The sequence below is a fragment of the Ixodes scapularis genome, unplaced genomic scaffold (assembly GCF_016920785.2).
Source record: "Ixodes scapularis isolate PalLabHiFi unplaced genomic scaffold, ASM1692078v2 PGA_scaffold0__279_contigs__length_252992795, whole genome shotgun sequence".
In the NCBI taxonomy this organism is placed as follows: Eukaryota; Metazoa; Arthropoda; class Arachnida; order Ixodida; family Ixodidae; genus Ixodes; species Ixodes scapularis.
The window spans coordinates 51,275,353-51,291,497 of record NW_024609835.1 but is presented as its reverse complement, the minus strand read 5'-3'; the positions used below and the strand labels follow the sequence as shown (position 1 = coordinate 51,291,497).

Here is a 16,145-nt window from a genome sequence, read left to right as displayed (position 1 = left end):
CCTTGATTCCCCAGTAAACTCAATCAATACATATCTTTGTTTTCTCTAGCAGTGATTCCCAGCTTTAAATTTTTTTTTTTCCTGCAATTTTCTAAAGATTTTTTTTTTTTTTTTTTTTTTTGTGGTAGGTTCTTGTACGAATATAGAGGGTACATGAACTTCTGTTCATACTTTGGCGTCTTTCTGTACAGTTAGGATAGTTGAAGGTAATTAGTAATATTTAAACTTGAAGGTATAGGTTTAACAGCTTTCTTCTTGGTTAGGGGGGAGACAGACAAAAATAACAAACTAACCGCGAGTTCATTAAACAGTATCCAACGTTTAGGGACAGATTCGAATGGTTAATTTGCTATGCGGTGCATACACTGCATAGTCCCCCACCCATAGGGAGTGGGGAAGCACCTGTATTGCTTGATATTTCCGTCATTCTCTTCTATAGTTTGCCAGGTCTTCAAAGTCTGGTGCGCTATTGGTTTCTTAGCATGATCATTTGTTTAGGCGTACACTTCTAGCTAACCTCATTTTATTGGGTTAAAGAATATTCCTTTGTTTATACTCCCACTGGTAATGGGCTCGTGTGTTCACTGTGCTTATTCGAGGTTCATGTTCTCTTGGGATTTGTATAATTGTTGGCATTCAATTTTAGTGCACTTAGTTGTTTGACAGACCTCAAAATTCTAGAAAACTTGATACTTAATTACTTGTCCTAGGGGTGGGGGGGGCGGTTGCCCTTTCTGTTCCAGTTTGGTTTTATAGTGAATAATTTCTGCTGTTGACACCAGCACTTAGTTGTGGTGCTCATTTGTGTCTGAAATTGTTTTCTGTAGATTTTTCCTAGCTTTTACCATTTCATAGTTTTCAAAGCATACACCTTGTTTTGAAAATTGCATTGCCAGTCTCCTACAATGTTTGTTTCATTGGCATTGTTTTCAAATCCACTTGTGTTAAGCACTATCTGCTAAGGACTATCACACCTGTGATGGACTAACCACTTGGTGTTAGTCTTTTTCGTTGTTGTTCTAAGGTATGGAGGGCCAAGTTACAGAGCTTTGACCCAGGCCGCGTTCCAAAATTTACTCGATCTTACTCCAGGGTAAGGGTTTCCCTTGGCGTTTTAAAACCTACCCGCGTCCAGCATTTTTCAATCTGTGCTGTCACGTGATACGATCCGCCGGAGTAACTCTGATCCATTTGGGTAAGATTTGGAACACAGCCCCAGTAGTTTCGACCTTTCTGTCCAAATACTTGACCAAGGCATGAAGCTGCGCTCTGACTCTTCGTAATACTTTTGTCTGCAATGCTGCCTCATTCATTTGTTACAAGTAAACTGTTCAGCAACAGTTCATTTGTAACCAAGGCAGCAGGCTCTTGACTCTCAAGCATGCACACTTCAGGAACTACATTCTACTGTTCTAAAATTCTTCCCTTTTTTTTTTTTTTTAAGTGTAATTAAGTTAGGGGGGTTTATATCTGGCTTCCAATTTAAAAGTTGTGGTCTGTACAAAGTCCTATCAAAAGCTGCTGCATAGCTTTTCTGGTATTCAGCTTTTGTCTTGCATTCTTTAATAATTGTACGGAACATTTGAATCAATTATGGTAAGCGATTTGCTACAACGATAGAAGAATGTAATTATTTCGGCTGTTCTCTGGAGAATATCTTTTATCTGCTGTATTCTTCGGGCCCTGACCGTTTATCGAACCATTTGAGGAGAGCGTGCGAACAGTGGGTTGGGTTCCAGGAACAGGGGCAGAGTTGACATTGTTTTATCACCCCCTTTTGCACACATAGGTTCGGTTTGCTGATATCCGAGTTAGATGTCTGGAAGACGAGGCTCCTCCTACCCTCCCCGCCACTCGCCGTACGGCGGTGGCGGCGGAGGAAGCCGCTACGGCCGCTACGAAGAACACAACAGCCACTACAACCAGCATGACGGGCAGCAGGCCCCTCGCCAGCAGCAGCAGTCGCCACATCTCCAGCAGGCGCAGCAGAAACAGCCCATGCCGCCGCCTCAGCAGAAGCCACCCCAGAAGTCACCGGCTCCCCAGAAGACTCCTCCTCCACAGCAACAGACCCCGCCACCGCAGAAGCCGCCCGTACAGCAGCAGACACCGCCGGCAGCACAGAAGCAGCCCACACCGAAGAAAGAAGTGCCACAGACCAACTCCCAGGAGCAGCCTCCTGTCAAGAAGGACCAAAAGCCACCCACACCAGTCACAACACCAAACTCCAACTCCAAGCCAACTGGCGAAAACGCAGACAACTGCAAGCTGTTTGTGTCCAACGTACCGAACGTAATGACCGACGAGATGTTCCGCAAGATGTTTGAGGAGCAGGGGGAAGTGCGCGACATCTTCCTCAACAAGACCAAGTGGTTTGGTTTTGTGCTCTACAAGACTCACGACCAGGCGGAGAAAGCACTGAAGGCACTTGATGGCGCAGAGAAGAATGGTCGCAGGCTGCGCGTGCGCTATGCCACGCAGCAGAAGCCGGAAGAGCTGAGGGCGGCACAGGCCCTGCAGGCTGCCCAGGCGGCGGGCCAAATGCCCCCGGGCCCCTTCCCAGGAGGACAGGGTGGCTACCAGGGTGGTCCGGGATTCCCCCCGCAGGGTGGCATGCAACAGTCTCCTCAGCAGGGTATGGCCCCGCCGCAGCCCAAGCGCAGCGGAGCTCGCTGTCGTCTTTTTGTGGGCAACCTTGCTCCCTCCATGACCGAAGAGGAGTTTCGAAAATTGTTTTCCGCTTACGGCGAGCTGGTTGAGGTGTTCTTGCACTCCCAGAAAGGATTTGGCTTTATCAAGTACGAGCAGCGCCAGCAAGCGGAGGCAGCCAAGACAGCACTCGACAATGTTCCCCGGGATGGCAAGTACCTGCAGGTGCGCTTTGCCACGCAGGGGTCTTCGCTGAAGGTGAAGAACCTTAGTCCGTTTGTGTCTAACGAGCTGCTCGAAGACGCCTTCTCCATCTTTGGGGAAATCGACCGCGCCGTTGTGATTGTCGACGACCGTGGCCGCTCGGTCGGGGAGGGCATCGTCGAGTTTGCGCGCAAGACGAGCGCCATGGCGGCCCTGAAGAAGGCCACGCAGGGCTGCCTGCTGCTAACCAGCTCACCCCGGCCTGTGCTGGTGGAGCCCCTGGACCTGCGCGACGAAGAGGACGGCTTTCCAGAGAAGAATGTCAACAAGAACAACCCACAGTTCCTCAAGGAGCGTGAGGTGGGCCCACGCTTTGCCGAGCCGGGCACCTTCGAGTTTGAGTTCTCCAGCCGCTGGAAGAAGCTGCTGGAACTGGAGAAGCAGAAGCGGGAGTTCCTGGAACGAGAGCTCGAGGACGAGCGCCGCAAGCTTGAGGAAGAAATGGAGTACTACCGCTACGAGCATGAGACCCGACTGCTGCGTGAACAGCTTCGCATCATGGAAGAACAGAGCAAGATCTTTGCCCACGAGCGAGAAATGCGCTTGCAGGAGCAGAAGCGCCGAGACGAGATCCGCCGGCAAGAAGAAATGCTCCTGCGCCAGCGTGAGGAGGACATCTTGGGCTTCCCCCGTCGCGAGCAGGGCCAGGCACAGCACCCACAGCATCCCCAGCACCCTCAGCACTCGCAGCACTCGCAGCTTGCGGAAGTGGCTGCTGCCGTTGCAGCCGTGGCTGCCCAGACCAAGCCCCAAGTGGAGGGAGCCACTTTTGTGAGCTCGTACGACAATGGCGGCCGTACGGAGTTTTCCCGCTTTGATCAACCAGCCCCTGGCCACTTCGGCGGGCCCGACGATGGCCGTCGTGCCGTTGTCGATGACTACGCCGACAGAGATCCCAAGCGGCGTCGCTACTGAGCCATCGTGCAGCCAATGCGCTCTTTTATGGGATTTGTCTTTGTTTCCTCGTGCTCTCTCGATTCTGTTGACATTGTCGTGTAATGAAACCATTGTCGTCGTAAGTCTGCATCTACATGATTTTGTGTCATCCATTAAAACATAGCTACCCAGCAGCCTGCATTCCGACCTGATTTGCGTGCTCCGGCATGCGCGGTAGATTGCCCGTATGCCTGCATCGCGGAAACTTTGGACCTGCGGGGTCGTATCCTTTCTCACCGTCGGATTCTAGGAGCATCCATCGAGGACTGGATATTTTTTATGTAGTTACAGGCCCTTTTCCCAGTGCCTTCTTACTTCCTATCTCTATTGGAAGCACATATGTCAGCCTTTTACAAAGCTTGGCATTGTGAAATCCCCAAAAGATTAAAATGATCTGCCAGGAGTTAACGGACCAAAGCACAAAGGGGCATATTCTGCTGCTTGAATTTAGGCGAACCTTCATCATTTTTCTATTAAAGGGGCCATGAAACAAATTTTGGGTTGGGATGAATGATTTTAAATTGGGACTTTACTAATCGCATATTGTTTAGTTGGCCAAAAGAAAGAGGCTAGAAAGTCAAAGGCCAGCTTTTCGGTACGAGCATTTGAAAACATAGCGGACTATTTTGTACCTTCTTGCCTTCGAAAGCTCTCCGCCTTTTCACGATGATACATCTGCGGTTCCAAAAGCGAGTCACCGGCGCCAAACTGACATCAGCAGAGCCCAGCTCACGCATTGGACACGAGAACTGCGTCACCGGGCGTATGTGCTCGTCAACAATCAATCCATCGACGAATATTTGGATTCGCGTTCGTGGCCAATGAGTGCCCCGACGGAATTTATTGTCACTGGGGAATTGTGGATAAAAAGCACGGTAAAAGCTAGGAGTCATCGCACCGGTGCCGAAGGAATGTCACAACGACGTGATTTCTCAATTCGCATTTGAGTTGAGGATTAAAGCTAAGGAGGAAGAAGTAAGAAAATCGTTTCATGACCCCTTTAAGGGTCCATAGTGATTTTGCAGAAGTCTCTTGCAAGTAAAAGCTTGTTGTGTAGCAAGTACCCTCCCATTGCATTGGCACAGCCCTCCTAGCTTCAGAATGTGGACATATGGCGGTTGTTTGCTTCCTATTTATCTTGAAATGTTTGCGAGTTTTCGGAATGTTTGCAAGTTTTGGTATAAGATACCCAAGTTTAGTGCAGGTTATGAAAGAGTTCTAGAATTTCGTGCCTCCTCTGCAACCCAAATTACAAGCATCTCATGCTAGCTTTGCGCCAACATGCAATTGCATCTTTTATTGTGCGTGTGAATGGCTGTAACTTGAGGGGAAGAAGAAAGTATATTTGTATAATTTGGATAAGAAAATGCAATCTAAGCGGTTCAGCAGTCGTGTCTGCCCACGTCGCCTCACCGAGAGCAGTCTCGTACTGACCTTCGCCAATAGGCATTTGCCTCTTGTGGCACGCAACCTACCATAACTGTGCAGTGTCATCCTGTATTAAAAATCGCCGTCTTGAGTATGCGACAGAGGTCACGGTCACAGCGACGGTGGTCTTGTAAGCTGACTTTTTATTTACACGGGTTTCAAATGCAGTTAGTTGGTTGTGCCTTTGCCCTCGAAAACTTCTTGTGCTCGCAAGTGCAACACAAAGGCTTTGAGGCGGGTAGGGTACTTGCACAATTTGTTAATGTGATGATTGCTTATGATCTGGTTCAAGTTCGGCACATGCTTGACGCCGCTATTACTTTGGGTACACTGTTCTAAAACTACTTGTACAGGTGTCTATTTTGCGAATGATATTGGAATAAGCTCAATCTTGCAATTATCTCTGCAAAACCACATTGGACAATCGATCTGCATACTCATGCTGAATGTGGTGGTGCTCCAGCATAGCATACAGCCTGTACTATGTTTCATGGTTTTATATGTAAGGTTGTGGTATCAGCCCAGCTTCGCCTAGCATCTTATTTGGGCAAGTTCTCGCTCAGACTAAAAGCATGTTAAAACTGTGCTTGTGCCAGCACCAATCTCATTTCACCTTACGTAAGCAATGTTTAGACAACTAAACATTTGTCTAATTTGAATCTTAGCTGGAAAATGTGGCAATGGGATCGGCGACCTTTTTTACTCTGGTCTACTTATACCAGGTGTAAAAGGGAACAGGCCCTGTTCTATTGGGGTGAGCAAACCCTGCGTGCTTCTACCCGGTTGCTCGAAGGGTAGTTTAAGTGTGGTGCTGAGTGGGCAGTATGCAAGGACCCTCCACTTGTGTATGCTGAGCTGGCTAAGGGAATATACTTGGAGGCAGTCTGCTTCCTCCAGAATTTTTCCCAATGGGCAATTGTGCATTTTCTGTGTGCGTGCACTGTGCTTTTCCAGGCCGTTCCCTACCACCTCTTCCCAGAAAGGTACATGGCGCGACGCATTTAGCGTGAACCAGCAACCATCGGTTTTCCTTTTTCTTTTCAATCATCAAAACTATATTGTAAAAAATTCTCATTTGGGGCACTAACCTCAGCTTTAAAGGGACCATGAAATGACCTTTTTACTTTTTCCAGATAACTTTTACATTAAACCGTCAATGTTCACTGAATGCCGAACAGGCATCCGTTTTCGTCTCGGTTTATTAACTTTTACACAAAAAATTATTGAAATATTGACTTTTTCATTCTCTCCAACTGACCGCAAAAGAAGCCGTGACGTAGACCGTTTCCGGAACCGGAAGTTCTCTCGGCAGTAGGAGAATGGGAGTGTTAGCGGCAACGAGTTGGGGTGCGCCGGTAGGTTTTACTGCGCTGATGTCACCGACGTATTTCCTGAATCGGCGCCTCTCATCGCCGCATCGCAGCTGAGCGAAATTCAATGAGATATGTTGCGCTACAGCGACAGCATGGGACTAGTCCCATACGGCGGTATGCCTGTTGGGAAGTGCAGCGAGTCTTGTCACCACCCCGTCATTGTTGGCAGAAGGGCCGGCCCGTGTCAGTCGTTTGCAAAGCGACGTAGGTGGCGTTTTTCGCGGCCTCGGAGATGCAGGAGCGAGCCGACGTGCGAGCCGACGTTAAAAAAGATACGTTTGAACTACGAGTGTCAGCAAGAGCCACGTAAATATCTGCTTACACTCGGAGCGGACGCGCGCGCTTGATGGAAGTCTTGTATTCGCGCTGTTGGTAAGCGCTTCGGGACCGTTCTTTTACGATTGCAACTCGATACTGACGCGACACTCGGCAAAGAAAGGTTGGACCGGGGTCGACAGTGACGTGCAGTCTGTCGGAATAAAAATGGCATACCAATAACAAAGTGTACATACCGTGTTACGAAGGCAATCCATACGGCGTTTATTTCAGCTCTATATCACACAAAACAAGAAGATAGAATCGACGAGAGTCCCTTTTCGACGAGTGTTCGTCAACACTGCCTCGGAAAACAAGGGGAAGAGATTGACCTCCTCACCTCTTAATCTAGAATTGAGGTCAGTGATCAAACTATAATACGGGAAGGGTCCACAAGGGTCGCGCGGGCATATTCCATTTAGCACGCCAGCCGGTCGTAGGCAGACGGTCTTGCGACGAAGCAACGCAGCGCCGAGTCGGAATGCCTGCTAGGCCTATACGCTTCGTCGGAGTCGGTGAATCCAGCGTTCTTGTTCGTCGTGGTCTGTTTTAAGTACTGTTTTCTTGCTGCTTGAAGTCGGCACGCGCGGGAAGAACACGTAGAAAAATAAACGTTCAGTCAGTCAGAGTTTTGAGAGGAAGGAAAACAAAGAAAATGAATGTTCGTCGGTCGCCGTCACCCAAGTAACTGGCGGCCCTGCCCTACTGCGCACGCGCAGTAGTTGCTTCGTTTACCACACGATAGATGGCGCTTGGCTCTCAGCATTATCAAATTTGGCAATTTTCGCCACACATCTCTAATTATGCTACAAAATGTGGATCTGAATATTATTTAACAAAACTTTTAGGAAACATTCGCCGGCTATTTATTGTTTACGATCGCGGTGCTGGTGAGGTAGGCTCTTACCCAATAGGCGATGTGGATTCGGCTGACGTGCACCGATTCTGCGTATGCATCGTAGTGAACAGGCGAAGGAAGGAAGGCGCAAAAGAGTCCAGTTTTCTTTTAAAAGTTCTATAGCAAATAATTTTTTTGGGCTCCCTATTTTTGTGTTTTTGTGTTTCTTTTCACACCTTTTACGACGTGCGGTGGATGAAACTCGATTTTAAAATCATTTCATGGTCCCTTTAATAACATGGTGTCCGCCAATACCCTTTAAAGTGCGGAAATGCACTAATTGTTTGCGCTAAAACTGTCGCGCAATGCACGTCAAGCAGGGCCCTCTCCTAGCGTACTATGTAGAACCTCGACTGAATCTGCACTTTGAAAAAAAATCGGGAACGGAAATTAATGGCCTGCCTGTCTTCCTATCGGAAAGTACAGTTCAGAAAACTATGCTTATAATTTCCCGCTGAAAAGCGGGGCGTGCAGTTTTACATAAGAGTTCTTGGCTGTTACGCTTAAACAAAATGTAACAAGTTCAGCTGGTAGTCCTTTGATGGTATTGGTGTAACACCAGCAAACCGAAAGGCTTAGTAACAAGTCGAACGAAGCCACTCTCGAACCAGCAGACTAATTATATTGGGTGTTTAAGTCAAATAGCATTCAAAAATTTATATTGGTAAAAAAATTTTTTTAACTTGTTGTTTAGTACAAATTCATGATTTTCTGAAAGGATACTAACATTAATTTCATTCCTATAAAAGCCATGTTTTATGGCATCTTTATAGAATGCAAAATAGGAGGAAAATTAGTTTTGGATTTCTGCTAGTTACTGGACTTGAAAATTTCCTCTGGACAACCTATTGTACTCCTACACCTGATCCTAGGAGCCCTGTGCAGTGTTTCAGTAGACAGAGTTGCATGTTGTCAGCTTTACAAAGCCAGTGCTCAGGCCAACAAGGCATTTTACTTTGCTGCACTTTCATGCCAGTGCCTTTTATGGTGTTCTACATATGCGGTGAGATGGCATATAGAGCTGATAAACTAAATGCCCTGAATGAAGGTGCTTGCCTACCTTTATGGTGGCATCACTATGGTACGACAAACCTTGGTAACAACACCTAGGAACTTGGGAGCAAATTTCCTTAGGGAAAGTGAGCATTGCTCGGACGCTCTAGAATCATGGGGAGTGGGTTGACAGAGGCATGACCGCTGTCTGCTAATCTGCATCTTGGCAACTCTGTATTCCCTATAATATTTCAGGGAGATTCTTCTACCTTTAAGGTGGAGTAACTATGGTTTTAGCTCATTCCATTACGAGAAAGCTGTGGAAATTTGGCTTCGCATTGGGCAAATTCACTAAATAACACATTTAATTCACGGGAGAAATATTTCAATGAGAGCTGAAAGCCTCTTGTTCACGATAGCTGCTTGAATTTTCGTTAAGCAATTGTGGCTGATAAGAATGAGGGAGAGTATTAATTGAAAATGTTGGAACTAGACTCATTTTCACCATAAGCGGGAGCAAAAAACTCACAAAAGCGAGGACTACGCCTCATGGAGTGAGGGCTACAGAACACTTCACCAATGCGTGGATGCTGCGGAAGAAAACATCTTGCTGGTGACGAGTCAGGGATGTGCCGCTCCTTTCAGCTAATCCTTTGTACGGAACTTCATTCCATTGAGAACTACTTTGAGTGGTCTGAACTACAGGAAACTGATGTCGCGGACATGGTAAAACTCGTTTCGTTAAACATGCCGGAATTGTTACGGACTCCTGTGTCACGGGAACAGATATTGCGGACATAGCAAGTTCAAGTTTTATGGTGCAATGAACATGTGGGAACCTGCTACGAACTTGCCTGTACGGTAACCGATATCGCGCGCAGAGTGATTCGAATCGCATTTGTCAGCTGGGCATTAGATTCAACATCTTGTAATCTCGTGTTGGGGAGCAATCTGCCCAACATCTTTTCGGTCAAGGGACGATGAAAATCCCTGGTGTCGTCCTGGAGTTGCTCTGTTCCTTACCCGATAGGTATGGTCATCCTGCTGGAATGTTGCAAACACTCTCTTTGCTGTGAGGTTCCAGTAAAGCTGTTTGGTTGGAGAAAGTCTAGGGTTACCAACTCTTCAATGAAGAAGTGTGTGTGTGGCGGGGGGGGGGGGGGGGGGGGGGGGGGGGCGGGGGGGGGGGCGGGCGGGGGGGGGGGGGGCGGGCGGGCGGTGGAAGGGAGACAATGATAACAGGCGCTGCCCGGCACCAGTGTCACCCTGATTTCTGGCTCGCTGTGGCTTGCATGCTAAAGTGGCAAAAGCCTCTCGCAGCCAGTGCGAGCAACCGCAGCATTGTTTCGTGCGATTCACTGCTTCGCAGCATTGGATCACAAAATTTCTATCTGGACGGCCTGAAACTAATCCGGGACATATAGTTGTCCCGAGAGGGGCGATGCGGACCCGGGACGCTTAATGAAAAGGCGGAATAGTCCCCGCAAAATCTGAGATGGTTGGTAACCCCGTGACTTGTCCTCTGTACATGTGTTCCAGAAACTAGTGATGGACCGAATCTGCCGAACTTTTGAAGGAAAGTTCGGCAAACGTCTGCGCACGCGCGAGAACGCGACGGGGCCAAGGATTGCAAATGGAAGCCGTGCATTTGTGTGGTTACCATCGTACAGTAGTACGACCAGCGGTTACGGCGAGGTACGGAGAAGGCGACGTGGTTACTGTATGCTTGTCAACCTTTGTGAGGGTGGTTCTCTTCAATATTCTCTGCCTCAAGAACAAAAGATCGACCAGAAATAGACGCAAAAATGCCGCAGTCCACTGCGCAAGTGACAACTGATGGGATAACATGATTTTCATTTGATCTTTCCTGTGATGCAGCGAGGTAGTTGCAAAATTGACTGTCAAATACTTTAAAGCATTCCTCGCCATTTTAGCAATCCTGTTTTCAGCTCACAAGTAGTTTGTGACAGAACAAAATAATATTGCTTTCAATTAGCGTTATATCGCGGTTTTCATTTTCCGCATATGTCAAAACAAAACTATCGTGTTTTACCTTGCATATCCGACATTCCTAACTCTTCCCATCTTCCTAAACGTCTAATGTGTCCTAACATCGGAAACCGGCATTTTAAAAGTTAAAAACGAGGCGTTGCGAATATGGGACGCACACTTTCACGAAACTCTCGTCAAAGACTCAAATCGAAGAACATGCATATTTACAATATTATTGTTATCTCAGGCTCAACAGCCGTTGCATTCATTTTCGCGCACGAAACGGTGACTTGCAGAGGAAGTATAGAACAAAGTGTTACTGCCTTTTTTTCAATAACACACACACTTGCAGGTTTGTGCTGATGAGGCCTCAAAACCGAAACTCGCGTATTGTGACTGCGCCCACTGCTTCCCAACCCCGTTGTCACACATCTTCTGCACAAAGTAATTTTAAAATTACCAGTAAACATACAAAAATTACACGGATACTATAATCTTGTAAAATATTGCCTAATTTAGTAATAACTGCGTCAATATACATTAAAAAAAATCCTAGACCTTTTGCACGATAAACAATATTTCAACTTTTAGGTCTGGTAACAATGTATTTTTCCCGAATCTTTCGAGGAGTTCGGCAAAAAATCTGCTTTGCCGAATCCCTAGATTTGGCAAAAGTTTGGTCCGTCACTACTTGAAACCCACGTCTTGCGTAGTTTTGGGACTTTGATCTTCTGGGAAAAACGGGGTGCTTTAAATTAGATTGCACAGCCTTTGTCCACTATTCTGTCATGCAGCTTTGTATAAAATAGCACTCTCCATAAACACCAGCTCCTACCCGGTGCCCTGCACTAACCGAAGTATTCAGCCCTTAACTTAATCATAGCCCCGGAAAAACTACATATTTGCCCAAATGTCCCAAGTATGTGGTGGGCTTCAAAGCAGTACTGCCCCTACACCCCCCTGCAGAATGGGGTGTGCGAGGAAAGGAAATATATCAGTCTGTTGTTGTTGTCTGATGACCAAAGCGAGCAATGTTACGTGCACAACGTAACATTGCATAACAAACGAGTAGGTCGTGGATATAAGTAGCTTGGGACCTTGGTAGTGTTTTTCCGCCATGAAGAAAGCTAACGGGACTGAGTGTAGTTCGACGGGATTGTTTTGTTTTGTGACAGTGTCTAGAGAAGTAGTATAGTTCTGCCCCTCGTGCCTCCATCGATGGCGTTGGGGGGCCAGTAAACCTTTGATATTGTGTGCCTACAACAAGTTAATGCTGTTGCATTGGGGCTTCGAAGCTACAACAGAAAGATAAAATGCCTTCAGTTCTACAAGGCTTCCAGAATTTACATCACTTGTATGGCACTGGAAAAGGAAAAATACCAGACGGCTTTGCTCAAGACAGCCATTTCCTGGAGGCTTCACAGGATCCACGGACGTGTGATGCTTTTGGTGGAAAAAAAAAAAAAAAAAAGGCCGATTCTATCCCTTTCCTGCATGTAGCACAGCTCTGGATGCGACACACCCTGCAGTGATCAGCAGGCTGGACTCAAGACGAAAGCTCCTTCATTGGGCTAGGAATGGTATATTGGCCTCCTGTGGTACCATTTCTGCTGCTTCAATAGGTGCCCGTTCTCTGCGGTGACTGCAGAGATGAAAAAATGTGCATGTACATCTGTGACTATACCACGTAAGGTGGTTGTGGTAGGCTACATACATAGCATTGTAGCCTACCACAACCACCTTGCGCCGCAAGATGATTTTGCTTTTCCCAGGTAGTGTAGACTCAACTTCTACGCCTCGGACGAACCCGGGTTCAAGGAAAAGCAATAATCACGGGACAGTCACGCACATGTTATGAGAGTTTTCAAGTCGAGGGTCCATAGCACTTGTGTTTATTTCAATTCGGACATTTCTCTTAGCGTCCTGACTTGCGAGGGAAATAGTGGAAGTATGAGGACTACTACCTTGTATTCTGAACTGGAAAAAAGGGGGGGGGGGGGGGGGGGGAGTTGATTACATCGACGACAACCGCCAATTGACAAGTTTAACGAAGTTCGAACTCTCGAATTGGCAGATTGACGCGAGCGTGGTCTAATTTTTTTTAGATGCTTGGAATGCGATCGCTTCCTTTTCTTTGTGGTAGGCGTGATTTTGGTCGCGCTCGATTTTCATTGGACCTTCGTGCGACAAAAATGTTATCGAGAAGGACGGGTTTGCCCTCGCATATAAGACTCGCCCGAGAGAAAACTTCAGAACGTTACTCGTTTTTCTACTTTTCTCATGAATGGTTGTTTGCAATACAGCGACTGTGGCGAGTCAGTGAAAGTAAAGTTACCGTCGTACTACCAGCGAGCACACTTGGTTGACATTCTGTGCAGTTCTGATCCCTTTCAGGAAAGAAAACCGCTTTTAATGCGGGGCGCAATTTCGCCTGCTTCTTGCACAGGGGTTGGGGGGACGTCAAAACGCCGCTCTTATTGGCTGATTGCGAGAAATAGTTGGTAGAGGCATCTAGCGTTTGAGGTCTACCCACTATCCTCCTACTCGGAGCTCGGCGTCTTTATGGCGTCACCGCTACTCCCGCGCAAGAAGCAGACGACTTGCCCTCCGCACACAGCGTGTTTAGCTAAGACTTCAAAAATTCTGTTCAGAAACACTCCCACGCTTCACACGTATTTTATTTTATTTCTAAAATTGACTGATTTGGGTGTTTTTGACGCTTAGCGAGTTCCTAATTGAAACCATGTTTATTTCCACTAAGTACAAAGTTAGAGATCATTTTAGTTTATTATTTAGCTAATTGGTATGCTTTTCCTTTTGCGACCCGTGGCTGGCAGTTTGTTCTCACAGATTTTTTTTTTCATCCACCATTTTATTGATACTAGTTAATGATCAATTTAGTGCTTGTTAGAAACTCCCTGTTAAACGGGACTTCTAGGTAATATTCGGTTTGCCTTCATTCGCTGCGCCAGGCCCGTCCCGTACTGTCAGCGGGGCAGCGAGCCTTTCCCGAAGCACCGCATATGCCCGGTGCGGTAGAAGTTTATCTTGCACATTTGGGTCGCACCCTCCCTTCTTGCGCGATGGACGAATCAGTTCGTCGATCGCAAATCGGGAAAGTGGCCGAATCTGACCAGACTATGTTTCTCGCTCCTTCCCGGGAGCGCCTGTTGCAATGCACTCGCTTGCGTAAGTCGGTTGCAACGGGAAGTTTCCATTTATCCGCGTGTCTCGTGGTCGCGATGGCACGAAATCTGACCTAATTTAACTTTTCTACTGAAGTGTATTCACCATGCTTGTACATCAGCCTGATTTCAGTAACCTCATCGTGGCTCTCGGAGCCAGCCCAAGGGAGATAAGCGCGCCCAAAATAACATGGCATTCGTATTCCATACACCAAGCTCTCTGGCATATGTTCCCTATACATACACATACCGTATCCAAGCTAGCATATCTTCCGTATACCAAGCTCTAGCGTTCGCTCTGCTAAAGTGTAAAAAGAGGACCGCCTGGTTCATAGCGTGGGAGGAGCTTTTCCTGCTCTTACCTTGCCACAGACTGTAGAGGAACATAATTTAGCGTCATTATTGTATTGGCAGAGCTGCCCACTATTTCTATTAATGTAAATCAGACTGAAGACGTTATGTGGTATGTGCACAGATGTGAGTTCAGAGCTTTTAGTGGAAAACGAGGCAAACTAACTAAAGTAACTCGGTGACCACGTTTCTATTACGCTTTACGCATTGGAGGACTTGGCGTCGGCCAATCGCGTCCTCAAGTGAATGCACGCTACACCTAGGGAGCCTTATGTGCGCTTTGCTAGGGTGGTGCCACCCTTTGTACTACCACTCGCCGACAAACCAGCAGCCATTTTGGTTCTCGGTGATAATCCGTGGGGCTTATAGGCTTCTTGCACTGACGTCACATCGCACACTTTTGAACACCAAGTAAGAGGAGGAGAGGGAAGCTGCTTTTGTAAGAATTTTGAGTGACGGGTTAATCTTCTGGGGGGAGAATAGCGACGCCTGCACAAATCCGGGAGGCACAAAGGAGGATCCTGATAAGAAGGGAGCTCCTTCTTCCCCTCTTCTTTGGAGGGCAACGGAAGTGACGTCCTGTGCAAGGAGCCTATACACCAACTCAACTCTCCTACGTCACGCCGCGGTGGTGGCGCGCCGGACGCACTTCCGGTCTGGGGCGGTGGGCAGAAGTCGCCGTGCCAGACATGCATTCCTGTGTTCCTTTGGAAGAAACGAGACAAAAAATCTGCCTTCTCGTCAAAATGCTGCGATGGGGGCTTTACAAAGAGAGTCTGGGAAGGTTTGAAGATCAGTTTTCATGTGTTTTTGCACCCTCCGTTCGTCCGAGAACGTCGATAGCAGCCGTGAAAAGGGCAAACCTGACGCTGTCGAACTACGATTGCGTGTGCGGGCCACAATTTGTAGTCGCCAGATGTATTTGCTTTGTTCCAACATGACCGAGAGAAAACCCCCAAGTTGTCCGGACCACCCACGGATTCAGTGCGTCTTCAAATTCACACGGCCGCCTGATCGTTCGAACTTTCGTCTGCTCTTTCAAAGTTGTCTGCTTTTTGTCGTCTGCTCGTTCAAACAAAAGCGGCCCGTAGACCAAACTTTGACCCGGTGATTGCAATAAGAAGTAATTGCAGGCCTCAAAAGACTTAAGTAGGCTCGGTGTAAGCAGTAGATACAAGGTGTTGATCATTGGTACCGATGGCCATCACCTACTTGTTACGCTTTGTCTGTTCCCGCTTCCGATTTTCAGTATCGACGTCGATCATCGCCGCTACCTTCTACACTTTTGCAGCACGAGGGTCGTCGCGACCGAAAATAGCTAGAAGAGTCTCATCATGGTTTTGTACGTCCATTCTGCGGCGGTCATGCAAATACATCGCCGCACGTCAAATTATTTATGCAAAGTTTAGCAGCGTAACGAGCCTTGATGATTTCGCTCAGGCGATTAAAGTGGTAAGACATTGCGATGAGGACGTAGAATCGACAACTCCAACGCGAAAAAGAGCATGCAGACTCACACAGACGCCGACAACGTGACATTCGAATGGTTTGTTGACGCGGGACGTGGTGTTTCTTGCCCGTACTCCATTGCGCGTGCGTTCCAACTGTCGTCTGCTCTTTCAAACTTGGCTGCTTTTTGTCGTCAGTTCGTTCAAACGACAGCGGCTCGTAAACCAAACATTGACCCGGTAATTGCGATAAGAACTAAGTGCAGGCCTCAAAACACTTTTGAAGGTTGGTTGGGGTAAGTCGGCTAAGTGT

General features: G+C 47.4%; 1 protein-coding gene across 2 annotated transcripts in view; it reads left to right on the top strand.

The window, feature by feature from the left end:
• Positions 1 to 3,983, top strand: part of LOC8024811 (splicing factor, proline- and glutamine-rich) — a 29,140-nt gene extending 25,157 nt beyond the window's left edge. For both annotated transcript variants that reach the window (XM_029978686.4, XM_042288134.1), the window contains one exon: positions 1,790 to 3,983. In XM_029978686.4, coding sequence (XP_029834546.1) covers positions 1,816 to 3,828 — 2,013 coding nt within the window. In that variant the 5' untranslated portion in view covers positions 1,790 to 1,815 and the 3' untranslated portion in view covers positions 3,829 to 3,983. The remainder of the gene's footprint in view (positions 1 to 1,789) is intronic.
• Positions 3,984 to 16,145: the final 12,162 nt, after the last annotated feature.